Raw genomic sequence first — 14612 nt, forward strand, 5'->3', positions numbered from 1 at the left:
GGGGAGTGGTGACGAAATGAGTTGCTTTTCTTTAATAATTAGCTTGAGGTTGGAGTCATTTTTACAATGATAATTCTTTTTTTTTCCATATCCTTTTCCGGAACTTTTATTACGAATAATCAACTGATTCAACCATAGTACATGTATTTTTTTCTACGGTAAATTATCATTAAGTAAGGTGGGTGATCAATTTAAATATTTCGGTATATAAAATATTTTATTACAAAAAACTGATATTTTGATTAAGATCTAATAATCGTCGTTATGACATGTTCCATTTTTTTGAGTTACAAAAACAAATCGCGTAAATTAAAATTAACGTTTTCGAATTCTCAAAAAAATATAACTTAAACAATTATGCTTCTCACCATCGCAAATGTCAATAAACAACAACTGATTTTAGGTTATTATTTAGGTATTCTTTTATTCGATATTCGGATTATTTTTATTATAGTGTATATTGATTTATGTCATCGATTTTGTGAAATTTAGGAAAAAAATCGAATGTTAAATCATACAGGAAACCTTAAAAAATACAATTGTAAATATGAAAAGGTCATTGACATTGGAACGTTGTGCATAAATACTATTATTGTCAATGTTGCAAAACATGACGAAAGAATACGTAGATTACTTTGTAAACCATACAGTTACGATTACAACGTATTATACATTGATATATTTATTACTTCTCCATAATATTTTAAGAATTTCTGTACATCATTAAAGTTTGATAATTAGGATCTTATATCCCAAGAAGTCAATACCAAAATATATCTCAGTTTTGTATATTTTCTTCAAATTTGTGGTAAAGTTCATTAAGTTTCCTACAATAAACGGATGAATTAATAGTTACACTTGATCTTCTAAACATTTTTTTAAATTAATCTCTTGGAACTTCAACAATCTTCCCGTGGGCAATAATAATTATTATACGATTTCAGTTATATAATATAACCATCCTGACATGTAGAAGATCGCTTCAGTAAGTGATCTGCTGTATAACTTACAATCTAAATCTTATTCTAGATACTATTCTAACCTATTTTAGAGATTATTAAATCTCGGTCTATGTGTCTATTAATCAGTTCGTACGGTAGTTTGCGTTTGAGCTTATGCACTACACTGTCGTCGCTCACATTTAAGTGTTTGGCGAGTGATTGGGATGCACTAATAGTTTTTCAGAGTACTTCGCACTAACATTTCGAACCACACTCGTTATGGGTTCTATGGGGATATCGCGCTGAATCAGTTTGTTGGACACGTAATATGGGACATCGACGATGACTCGCAACTCTTTATTCTGGAATCTCTGGAGGATAGCTGTGTTAGATTTGCTAGTCGTATCCCACAGTTCAATACCATAGGTCCAAATGGGCCATATTCTAAACATAGATTAGTTTTTCGTGCTCCAGATATTTTCGTGAAAATAATTATTTTGATTGAACTAACATCTTTGACAAGTTACGGCAATTTATAGAGTGAAGAAGTATGTCAAATAAGAGTTAATTCGTTTGTAGTTTTTTTTAATTGCTGCTGTTCTGTACTCGATAAGATAGGATGACATGCAAAATCGTGAAGCGTTTCCACATTTTTTCTCGGGATTTCCTGCCTCCAAAGGACAAAAATGTTTCACCACGAAATATACCAAAAACAATTCATATATCTCCTGTCGTACAGAAACCAGTGTGTTTTATATTTGAACCACAATGGACTATGCCTATCATCAAAATTTGAGTTCGTTAGTATTTCAGAAATTAGTCAGAGGTCGTTTATATGGATGGTTCTACATCTCTAGTATAGGAATAAGCACTGCAATACGTAAGTCTCAAAATAAACTATATAGTCATATTCCTCTGGATCCCCAGCTACAAGGACATACTTGGAAATGAATTAGCTGATTATCTCGACAAAGACACTATAGCGAGTGGTCAACAGATTGTAAATACTGTCAAAAGAGGAAAAAAGCTTTGGCCCATTAAAAAGAAATTCTTTTCCCCTGTTGTCTCTTTAAAGAATAGGGATTTGCAAGTATAATTAAGCAGGCTACAGATTGTGCAATGCCAATTCACCAATTCCTTCCTAATGAATCGAACTGAGATACCTCTCTGTCCCAATTGTGAGGAATCAATGTCAGTCTACCGTGTTTTGGTAAAATGCAGAAATACATTAACTGTCTGAAGAATGCATGACTTACCTGATTCGTTAAAGGATGTGTTCTTGCCCCAAAATCTTTAATAATTCTTGGCCTGTGTTAATAACCTCTAAAAAAATAGGATTGGGAGACTAAACAAATAAGATCAATCAATTACTACTGTTTCATATTTGTTTAGTGCCATCAACTTAATAGGATCTTTCAGAGTTCTGTCTTTTTGTTTTCTTATACTGAAAGCAAACTTTGAGTCTTTCCCCCTCTTAAAATTCTGCTTTTAATATTTTATCTGAAAGATCATTATGGAATGTACAATTGAACGGTTTTAAATTTACTTTTTTTAAACATTTGACAAAAAAATTGTTATATTATCGACGTGGCAAAATGGCGGAATAAAATAAAAGATATAGCCCAAAGACCTACTGATAGTATAATCAAACAATTTTGTTGGAGTTTGGAGCAACAGATATTGTCTTGGCTCTATAAAATCAGTCTCAATTTGTGGGCCTACTGATTTATTCATAATTGTATGTAAACAAAAAATCACAATTAATTTCTTTTCTCAAAAGTTTTACTAAATAACCTGAGATGTACACCATAGCGTACAACGTAAAACTTTGTATGCTCTTATAGGAACATCTGGAACTGAAGTTATAGGACTCAAATAATTAACAGTAAGAATAAGCAGAAAGGGGGATTGACTGACTGAATTAATACAAATTTTACGTCCATTTGTACATATTCTGGGCTCGTGGTATTATTTTGACCATCACTAAATTGTTAAGTACTTAAAGGAAAGTTTAAATGCATCACAAAAATGTCTGTGACACACGCAGTAACGGTTATAAATCTATTTCATATTTAACCCAACCACTTTAGGATTTTTAATGTTTTCTACCCATTTCTTAAAGATCGCCGGGTACTTTTTTAACGGTAAACGATGATGCATTTCCTCACTATCTGTATGTCCGGTCACACAACACCTCTTAGAACGAGAATGCATTTCAACTACGGACTCGTATATACTAATAAAATAAAATAATATAAGGCACATTGGAAATGGCGCACAATATAAATAAACAAACCAATCAGATCACGTCGCATCTCTTAGCATAGCTGAAAGTAATATGTTAAAATCAGCGACATCTGCATATTGGACGTCCGAAACATTTCCCCAAACTTTCCTATAAAGTTAAATCTCTATTTCTCTTATGATTATGTTATAATTTACTTTTTGTGTCAAAATATCTTAATATATAAGATATCTTAATTAGGCTTCAAGACATTTTTATTTTTACCAAGATGGACTTATTGGAACGCCTGTACAGGCATTACTGGTGATCCAATAATATTCCAAGTTAAAAGAAACCCTTAATCGTAAACACTTCGCTCATCAGATCATACAATTCGACTAGAAACGCCATTTTTTCCTAGCAACCCAAGTAGCAAACGGTTGTAGGTGGTCGTTGTTTTATTTGGTCAGCTTCTAGCTGATATTTGCGAGATCCGACTAAAGTTTCTCTAGCCATAGAATAGAATAGAATAGCATAGAATAGTTCACCACATTTTAATGTCCACTAATGTACACCCTGAACTATAAACTTCGGCCCAAATTCTAATAGACTAATAGAATAAGAGTGTTTTTCAAAGTATGGGTGTTTCGTAACTGTAACAATTTACTTCTAGCCATAAACTTGACCACATTACAGCTTAGACTGCGATATGTTAGTTCGAACTCCACTAAATTATGACAATTAATGATTTAAGCAAACATGGAACTATTGTGAATCCGATATCTTTATGACGGTGTTATTCGAGTATGTTTAAAGTTATAAACAATATATAATCATATAACATACAAACAAAAAGAAATTTTATGAAATTGCAAGGCTCTGAAACTATATTTTATTAAATTATATGATTTCAAAAACAATTATTTTTATGTGCTTTTTTTTTAATTAATTGAGGTAAATACACAAAGTTGGAAATTTATCAGTTTTAGCTACAGGTCAACAGAAAACATTGAACTGTTGAACATGAACTGATATAATGTACACACAACAATCAAATATTGATATCTTGCTATATTTTACTGTATATCATTAGAAACGTGCCGATTTCGATGTTCATTCATGATATATTTGGTTTCTAAATGGTGAACAAATATGTTTATTGATCTATGATGCACTATTTTTTAACTATTAGTTGCAATTTTATCACAGACTATACACATTGATGAACAGCTGTCCATTTGTAAGCCACCAGTTTGTACGAGCTTCTATAAATTCAATAGTAGTAATTAATTGTCCCGGTTATCAAGCCAGTATTTGATTTTTGTTATTGAAAATGACAAAAGCTGTTTCACTAAAATCACTCTTAACTAATCAAAAATTGTCTACCACTTTCAATGTAGGTACCATATCGATTGCAATGTAACTATGTCCTTTACCAAATCCTCCACACATTTTTCGTATGCTGACTGATGTATGATCTTCGATTTCTTCAGCAAATTTTCTTTCGTGGTCACATTTGGTTGTAAACGTCATCTTCAAAGCTATAATTTTAACATCAGAAACAAAAAAGATATATTTGGAGCCATGTAGATGAGTACGATGGTTGATTTACTAAAAAACTTACAGAATGTTGAGCTGTTTAAGAACAAATCTACTTGAAAGACACCTCAGGGTCTAAGAAAAATGATATTTTTAAACATTATCAGTTAAAAAGTATCGATATTTTTATGTAGGATGTATCGATATTTTTCTTTGCGATTGATATCCCTACTTCAGGGTCTTGAACCAATTCTCAAAAGACTCTGAAGAATATGATGATTTTTAAGTAAAATTTTTTTTTATTTTATCGATGTTTTAATAGTTTGTAGCTATTAAAATACGGATAGACTGAGACAACTCAAGTATTGGTTCTCGTCCTTCTTTATGATAATGAAATGTTCGCATAATGATTGGCCTGAAACACTTCTTTTAGGCAATTAACACCAAACATCTATTGGCTATATCTATAATATATTGAGTGATAGCTAACTTAAATTTCACGTGCCAAGTATCTTACAACAGATTAGAAGAGAAGAAGAGTTTTAGAAGATGAATTTTATTGTATTTTGATGACTTCATACATAAGTCAATTTTATCTGATAATTTACATTATTATTTGAGCTATCTTTCTTTGAATATATTCTCTTGGCGAACTAGTAATTTTGATTTTTTCGTGTTTTTTTCAAGGGGAACTTACTCGTACTCTACCGCCACTAAAAAACTTTTCATACGAAATGTTTATATTTTTAAAACTAAACCAGTTCATACGGCTCTTTTGAAGCCAGTTTTATACCATTAAGAGATTTTATTCAAAAACAAAGCAAGATCAGGACTGGACTCTCCAATTTCGACCGAATTAATAGAGATATGTGTGATCTAGCCCTGTCGTAATGAAAGACAACACGTATCCTCTTAAACAGTTCTTCTAGTCGTCTTTGGTTAGCCATATTGGAGCAGCTGAATGATGAAAAATTATTTTCCATTCCAACCAAAGACTAAGCATCACGGCACCAATGTAACAGTATATACTTTTACTGTCGTTATTCCTTTTCTGAATTTTTGAAACTGTTCAAAACATAACATATTTATAGTATTTCCAATAAAATAGCAATGCACGTCATAGATGACGTCGAATATACTGGGAACGGATTTTTCCTTCTCATTTTAATCAAATTAAAAAGAGACAGGATGCTAATGTTCATATCGACAACCCTGTTGTCAAATGTCTACAAATTTCTTCAAAACATTAGTGATAATAATTGGAGATTAAAACCGTCAACGATTGTAAAGCAAAATTCTAAGTTAATGCGACAACATTGCGACCTGCTGACATCATAAATTTTGATTAATTTTATTATAAGTCAGCACAAAGTTACCAACAAAGTGATGATATTTTGAAATTTTATTTTTATTTTAGAGTTACTCAAATAATAAACAATGTGCATAAATCAATACAATCAGTGATATATCGTTATTTTTACAATTATTTGCTTTAGCATTTTGATAATGTCAGTGACATTTGTTGATAAACCAAATATTGGTTCCTATGTCATATCTGATAAATAGAACGAATTTGAGTGCATTTTTATCGCACCGACTGTATACTATGTAAGAAAATTGATTAAACCGAATTAGTTTCTTCATACATAATTCCTACGGTTTTTTTTTCGTCGTAATCACGCTACATGGGATAAAAAGGAAAAAATGTATGGCGGTTATACTCACGCACATTACCGCTCGAGGGTATTATGCACCTTAATAAGAACCAAGATACCGTTTTGATTGGACGATGTGTTACAGAAGGGACACTAGGCAACGCGGCCGTATACATGCTATTGATATAAGAATGGGAGAGTCCACCAATCATATTGAGATATCAACTACATAAGGGTTTTATAGGTTTAAATTATATTCAACTCACTTTTATATAGTGAATTCTTTTAAAAAATTACCACAAATAATCACTAATTAATTATTTAGATAAATATGCATATTATTTAAATTATTAATAAAATGCAAGGAAATAGCGCACTCTATGTACGTTAATGCTAAAATGTCGAAAATTATCGAACAAAACATTGTAATGTCGATATTTTCATCATAATCTGGCAACCACTGAACAGACGTGTCGAAACCACCTGTTAAATACTATCACTATACTCGGAGTATTATTAAAAGTAGTTATTTATTAGGTTTGACAAATGCAATTGTAAATGCATATATTTGGCAATGTCAATTTAATATCGTCACATTACACCTTTTTATAAAAACCAATTGTAAAATCAAACAAAATATAAAAAATAATCCTACGACGTACGTTTACAACATAGAGCGCATCCAAAAAACCTTCAACCTACCTATTATGCAGTATTTAAAATGCTCTAAAATATTACGCATTAGCACTCACATTTAAAACATACATTATTTAGTTATTATTTCACTGGAATACAAGAATTTTCAGAAAACGTCATCGTAGACCAACTAATCTACAAGTATTTTTCAATTATTAATCTCAAGTATTTAACATGTTCTATGTTAACGTCATATAATTTCTTTCTGATTAACCCAATTGAAATTAATAACACGGGCGATTTTCGCTTGTTTTTTTCGTCGTACGTCAGACAACAGATCCTTATAATCTCTTCTTTTTTAATTTCAGGGCTGTAGCACAACTAAATGGATTCGAAGTCGAAGGTAAACCTATTAAAGTCGAAATGGCGACTGAGAAGAGAGCACGGCGAGGACCTAGGGGCCCGGGCGCCCCTTTCGGAGGATTACCTGGACAAAATCGACAGACAGACTTTCCATTGAGGATACTAGTGCAGAGCGATATGGTAAACATTTTCATAGTTTTTATTCATTTACATAAAAATATTGTAATACAGCTTTCTAATATTCCTAGAAATTGTCTGTTATTAAAGAAAATTGGTTTTGTTTGATTTAAATTATATATAATAATTGAAACATAAATTTGTGGTATTAGTTTATTTGTATACTTCATATTTATATTTAAAAACTAGATATCTTAGTAAATATATTTTAAAAAGGCGCCAAATTCAAATTTGTTACTATTAACCTATACAGTATGTATACATACGACGACTTTATATCAGTGTACTATTTTCAGGTGGGGGCGATAATTGGAAGACAGGGTTTAACAATTCGTCAGATAACCCAGCAAACAAGAGCACGAGTTGACGTCCATAGAAAAGACAATGTGGGTTCCCTAGAAAAGGCAATTACTATCTATGGAAATCCGGAAAATTGTACAAATGCCTGTAAGAAAATTTTAGAGGTCATGCAACAAGAGGCTAATAATACCAATAAAACGTACATATACCTGTGGCTTAATTTAAAATCATTGTCATTAATACGTCGTTTATTATTATTGTAGGGAAATATCACTAAAGATATTGGCACACAACAATCTAATTGGACGAATAATTGGTAAAGGCGGAAATACTATCAAGCGAATCATGCAGGAAACTGAAACCAAGATTACAGTATCCAGCATAAATGACATCAGTTCATTTAATCTAGAAAGAATTATAACTGTTAAAGGATCAATTGATAACATGAGCAAAGCTGAAGCTCAGATCAGCGCGAAACTTAGGCAAAGTTATGAAAATGACTTACAGGCCATGGCTCCGCAGACTATGATGTTCCCAGGTATGTACTAACAAAAGTTTGACCAAGCTGTACGTAATCTATTTTAATTGCAATAGGTCTGCATCCCATGGCAATGATGGCTACTGCAGGTATTGGTTATACAAGAGGGTTATACGCAAGTCAAGCACCTTATCCAGGCATGTATCCTGCAGCAGGACCTTCTCAATTATCCAGTGATGTTCAGGAAGTAACATATTTGTACATTCCAAATAATGCAGTTGGGGCTATTATCGGTACTAAAGTAAGAATTGTAATATTAACGCAATAGTAAGGTAATTAAACATAATTGTATTTTTAGGGGTCGCATATTCGTAATATCATTCGTTTCTCTGGAGCGTCTGTCAAAATATCACCCTTGGACGAGACCAAACCACAAGACGCACCTAACGAAAGAAAAGTTAGTATTGTTGGTTCGCCGGAAGCCCAGTGGAAGGTATTAAACTCATAAAAGTGGTTTTAATTGATTTTCACGACAAATTCTAATTTAGGCCCAGTATTTAATCTTCGAGAAGATGAGAGAAGAAGGTTTTGTAGCCGGTTCTGATGATGTTAGACTTACAGTTGAACTTATGGTGCCTAGTTCTCAAGTAGGCCGTATTATCGGTAAGGGGGGCCAGAATGTTCGCGAACTTCAACGTGTCACTGGTAGCGTAATTAAGCTTCCCGAACAAGGTGCCCCTTCTCAAGGAGAAGATACCACCGTACATATCATCGGTCCATTCTTTAGTGTACAAGTAAGTATGAAAATGAATAAATAAACAGTTGCTCTATCTGTTGATTTTATAACACTATTTTATAACGATAAACAAATGAAGACTTGATAGACGTTCCATTTAATTTAATGAATGTTATATATTTATTAAATAATTATCACAATATTTATTATCTAGATTCACCACTGTATTAAATTTTACTTATAAAACTAGTTATCTTATAAAAGTGTAGTAGTTTTAAAATTCAACTATTTTTATTAACTTTTTTGATTGAATATCGTGTATTTTTGAGAAATTATGATTTGTAGTTTTAAAGCAAAATAAGTACATGAGATAAACACTTTCTGTTCAAATGTATATGTCTTTAATATCTTAGTCTTTAATTTGATTCATTATTCAGAAGAATTTTACTTTTAAAAGTAGTTTTAATTAACTTTTGATTAAATATCATATCTTTTTAAAAAAATGGGCTGTATAGATCCTAAGAATTAACCATTTATATTAATTTATGATTAGTTACGATTTAAGAGTTATTAATCAGTATGAGCAATTTCTTTTTGAGAAAAATAATGCATAAAATTCTTAAAGTAATTAGAATATCCTTAAAGGAAAAAAAAACCTTTTTCAAATGTGGACTTTTAGATAAAAGTAACCAAAAACGTGTATTAATTTACTAAATTTTTGAATACATACTATTTTATATTTATTAACTAGGTTTACCAAACTTTTTGGGGCAAATAACATTAATTTCTTAAAATATAAAACAGTATATGGAAAAACAACTTATTTTTTAAAGGTACGCAATAGATCTGTGAAATACAACTTTTGGTTACTTATGGCATTCACCATCCACTTTTTGTTTTATTTGAATGTTTTGTCTTACAATCAAAATTGAGATTAAAATAAATAATTTAATAACTAAACATTTCTTGTTTGAATTAATTTTTTTGTGCATCACAATGGAAAAAAAATTAGACATAAAGTGGAATAGAAAAACTAAGATAATTGTGATAATAGTTGGATTAGTTAGAACTTTAGAAATTACCATAAAGTACAGCCAAATAACTAGAATTTTGCATTGATTTAAAATATGAAACAATCTAATTACTATATTAGCTTATCTAACAGAACCACAACGCTTTCGTAAACATTTCTATACATAAAACAGTGTTAATTGATGTATCAATGTTTGTAAATGAATTAATATTTTAACTAATTACTTTAATTGAATTCTTTCAGTCCGCACAACGACGTATCCGCGCCATGGTATTACAAGCTTCAATGCCTCCAGCAGGAAGACCGCGCCAAACGAAGCAGCCCAAGGACTCTAGCCAGCCGCCATCAGAAGGGGGTCCTTCGACTGAACAACAGTAGACACCAGCTACTTACATTCACTGCCTTGTGCATAAGTTAAACATACCTAATTGTTCACAAGCCTCTCAAGGCCTTCCACTTTTTGCAATAGCCAGTTCCAGGCCCGGCCTGAATCGTTTTCCCCCGTAGCATTCACCGTTAATCGTTGTTTTCGTGGTTTCACGTCGTTTTTATATTAAGTTTTTAAGTACTACAGGTGTGCTTCATTTTATTATTATTATATATATATACTGCGTAGTTTATCTTTATAAAAGTGGAACGTGCAGAGAACCGTCTGGAATAATGGTATGTTAACTCCGTGCCCACATTACAATCTACCTCAGGAAATCAAAATATATTAGATTATAGCCTTAGAAATTTCCGTTATTTACACAGCAACCAACCATAGCAATTTCAGATGTTTTTTTTGTGTTTGTTCATTCATTCTATTAAATACCTGATCACAAGGACTACCAAAGATGCAACCGACAACATAACGCAGGCACTGAAAAAAAATCAGGAAACGCCTGTAACCCAACTGAATTTTGACGCAAACCTAACAACAAGCTTTGGATTATCCGATTCGACAAAATGTAAACAATGCAACAAAGATAACAAAGTCACCATTTCAAAAAACAAACAAATAATAATAATTCTGGACGAGCAGCACCAAATCGAAAGGCGCCAAAGTTCCTTTGAAACTGTTAGTGTGGGATGCAGGTCGGAATGGACTTAACTGACGATCGGGCGTGTCGGTTGCCCTGCATCCTTCGCTCACGCTTAACGTGGCTGTTATTTTTTCTTTTTTTTTAAGTGTGAATGTGAAGAAGTTAAATTTAATATTCGTCCGGTTAAAAGTTTGTGTTCGTGATATGTTATTGTGCGTTCGTTAGCGGACATTTAGCGGTGTGCGGCACCTCAACAATAAGCCAAAGGAGAATACGCTTAATCAAATCGGAGGTGTTGGAACGTCCAATAATATTATCGTGAAACGTTTTTATGGACTCTAAAAGAAAGGCGTGAATGGGACAGACTTTTTTTAACTTTAATTATAATTGTTAGGTGATTGTTAAACCGATATTGTGTACCAAGCCAGATCAGGGCGTTTCCATAAATTATTATTTGTTAGGAGACGGAAGCGCCCTGGACTGGCTTGTCGATTATTGTTGCAGAAATGATTTTACCAGATAAGACAGTAGGGCAGTTTACCTTACGAGGCGGCGTGGTGCCTTGTGTCAAGGCCAGCCGCGACCCTAATAGTACAAAATCAAGAGGGATAGTCGGTCCGTTCGGGACCTATGACCGGTCCATGACTAGGACCTGGTTAATTTAAAAATTAATATTTTTGATAAAAAATTGTTTGTTGGGGAGGATATTTTTTGTTAGGAAAAAAAATAACGTTATAGCATAGCGGGGTCGCTATTTTAAAAAATGTGAAAAAAATGGATATATTAAAATATTTATTAAATTTTTATGTATAAAAGAAATTTTAAATTATTTGTACAGATTTATAAACTGTGCCAAAGTGCAAGAATGTTACCAGAGAGCTGCTTTTATTTATAAAAAAATTATGTATATATAAAATATATTCGAGGGTGCATATATTTATTACTGCAGTTAAAGAGATTTCGAGCACTTGCCCAGTTACATTCGGGATTTTTAATAACAATTCAGGCATTTAATTGATACAAGACAAATTGTACAAACTAAACAGTTTTTAGTACAAATTAATAATTCAATCCATTTATTTCACACACACCATCCTAAAACATCAACCGATCGACAAAAAAAACGACTTTCTGGCCAATGGAAATTTTCAAATTGATGGAAAACCGGCCGTTTTCCAATACCAGACCCCCCAAAAGACCCATATTCAGCCTAAAATGGGTAGTTTCCACAGCGTAGCCACCCAACTTTATTCAAATATTGTTCTAGTTCTTGCTGTTTAAACTCAGCAACCTGTAATTATGGAATGCTTTACTACTATCCATTTTTTGACTCTCAAGAATGGTAGAATAGTCTTTCGCTTGCTTATTATTGAATTGAATCAGTTTGAATCACAATACATTCTGCTGACATTATAAGAACGGAAAAATTATAATACACGCGTAATAATTCCCGGTATTTGATACAACAAAGCCGTGAGCATTAACTACAGATATCAGAACTGAGCGACTATTGAAAGTTAACACTTCAATACTCCCCTAGTATGAAACAAAAAATTGTCGTAATTTAATGCAAATAATACCAAACGTCTAATTGGAATATTCAGATCACTGTTTCCGTTATCAGCTGCATTTTCGTGAACGATTTGTTTTAATATTATGGGTATAAATAGTGCCTAGCAAAACTGTTATAAATGTTCATTGTCTCTGACCATAGTATTCACATGGTTTACAATAGAATGTTTACTTCGCTCTAATTTATACTTATAGCATAAAATTAAAGAAATCTAATATACCTACCAAGAATAATACTGAAAATTGTCAGATATACACAAACAGCAACACACAAGTAGTGATTTTGTGTCACGATTCTTTTTCATACACTTCGAAAAAAAAACAAAAATATGCATATTCAAAACATTGTAACACTGATGAACAATGATTTAACGAATTGCAAGAAAAATATTTTTAATTATAACAAGATTCATCGTCATAACAAAAAGAAACCAGTTAAATTAAAATAGTATAGTTGTCTTGAGTCCGTTTATATTATCAGTTCTGTATTATATTCATTTGTTATGACTTTCAGAAGTTACATTATCCACAATAGTAGGGCTAATTAAGTTGTAAGAGAACATCGTGTTATAATTTAAAAACCAACCATTTAATCGTATGTATAGGACATATATAGATATATTTCCTCCATAGAAGTAAACTTATAATTTGTCGTTTCTTTTTGTATTTCATTTTACGAATGTCTTTGATTCACCATAGTTGTAGCACATATTCATTTACTATGCGCTGGAAGGAGACTGATTGTGCAAACCAGCTCGCTGTAGACTTAGTAAGTCTTAGACCGGATAGTATAAGTGTGTAAAATTGTGTCTTAACATCAGAAAATGCCTTACTGAACTCGGAACTAGTATCATCCTTGGTTCTCTTGTAAAATAAATCTTTTTACTATCAAAGAAAAATTAAGACAGTTCAGTCAGGTAACAATTTGAATACACGCAAAACGATCACAACATCATAACCTATTCAAATAAAGTAAAATATTAAAATAAACGTTTACCAATGAAGTATTGAATAACTATCCGATGTCTAAGTAGTAATCTACCTCAGTAATTATATATTTCTATGAAGCATAATTTTGTTGTTTATGTTTTACTTGGGTATCAATATAAGTTAATATTTTTTCTGGTGAATACTATTTTCCGTTTAAACTAGATAATAGTCAGTATATTTTGATGTAGTGTGCCATTGTTTTTATTGGAACAGAATACTGTTATGGATATATCTCCAGTTTTATCAAGATTTAAGATGTAATTTGGTAATTGTTCTTATGATGATATGCCTAAGAGTTGTTTGCATACAATCCTCAATGTGTCACTTTTAGTTTGGCTTGATAAAACTGTTACGTTCCTAATATACTATATGTTAAATGTTCATATACATTTTTCGCTTTCCACACTGAGAATTGTTATTTACTTAATGGTGCTTATTTGGTAACATATTTTGTTGCCAGTCAATTCTACAGTGAAATTCGCGAAATTAACGTTAGGATACAGAACATCAACATCTACCAACGCCTATGCAATAGAATATTTCTCAGGTATAACTCAGGTTATTTTACAATATACAGATTGAACCGTTTATATATCAATATTATGGTTACTTACTGACAATAGAATATTTAGTTATTTTTTGTCAGTTTCAAAATGTTACATTTCTTATTTTCCGTAAACATTTGTGTAGATGATGATGAATAGAGTAAAGTCAGTGTATTTAATGTTTTGTACAATTATTTCGGATTTTTAGACTTAATAATGGCATACATTTCAGGCTACTTTTGTTCCAACTCCAATCACTTAAGTTACAATAAATAGTGTTCCCTTAAATTGGAATTTTATTTCAGGATTTTTGCCTATACTCCTATTACCCCCAATTTATTAATTATAATTTTGATGTTTTATGCAATATAATTTAAATTTAAAGTATTACATCCTTT

General features: G+C 31.7%; 1 protein-coding gene across 3 annotated transcripts in view; it reads left to right on the top strand.

Moving 5' to 3' along the window:
- Positions 1-14502, top strand: part of Imp (IGF-II mRNA-binding protein) — a 119650-nt gene extending 105148 nt beyond the window's left edge. For all 3 annotated transcript variants that reach the window (XM_076399208.1, XM_076399210.1, XM_076399209.1), the window contains exons 3-9: positions 7364-7538; positions 7832-8034; positions 8099-8373; positions 8430-8614; positions 8672-8806; positions 8862-9107; positions 10326-14502. In XM_076399208.1, the coding sequence (XP_076255323.1) occupies positions 7364-7538; positions 7832-8034; positions 8099-8373; positions 8430-8614; positions 8672-8806; positions 8862-9107; positions 10326-10460 (1354 nt within the window). In that variant the 3' untranslated portion in view covers positions 10461-14502. The remainder of the gene's footprint in view (positions 1-7363; positions 7539-7831; positions 8035-8098; positions 8374-8429; positions 8615-8671; positions 8807-8861; positions 9108-10325) is intronic.
- Positions 14503-14612: the final 110 nt, after the last annotated feature.

Source organism: Rhynchophorus ferrugineus, unplaced genomic scaffold (genome assembly GCF_030347505.1).
Source record: "Rhynchophorus ferrugineus isolate W39M unplaced genomic scaffold, kcgeb_rfMv2 rfM3, whole genome shotgun sequence".
Lineage (NCBI taxonomy): Eukaryota > Metazoa > Arthropoda > Insecta > Coleoptera > Curculionidae > Rhynchophorus > Rhynchophorus ferrugineus.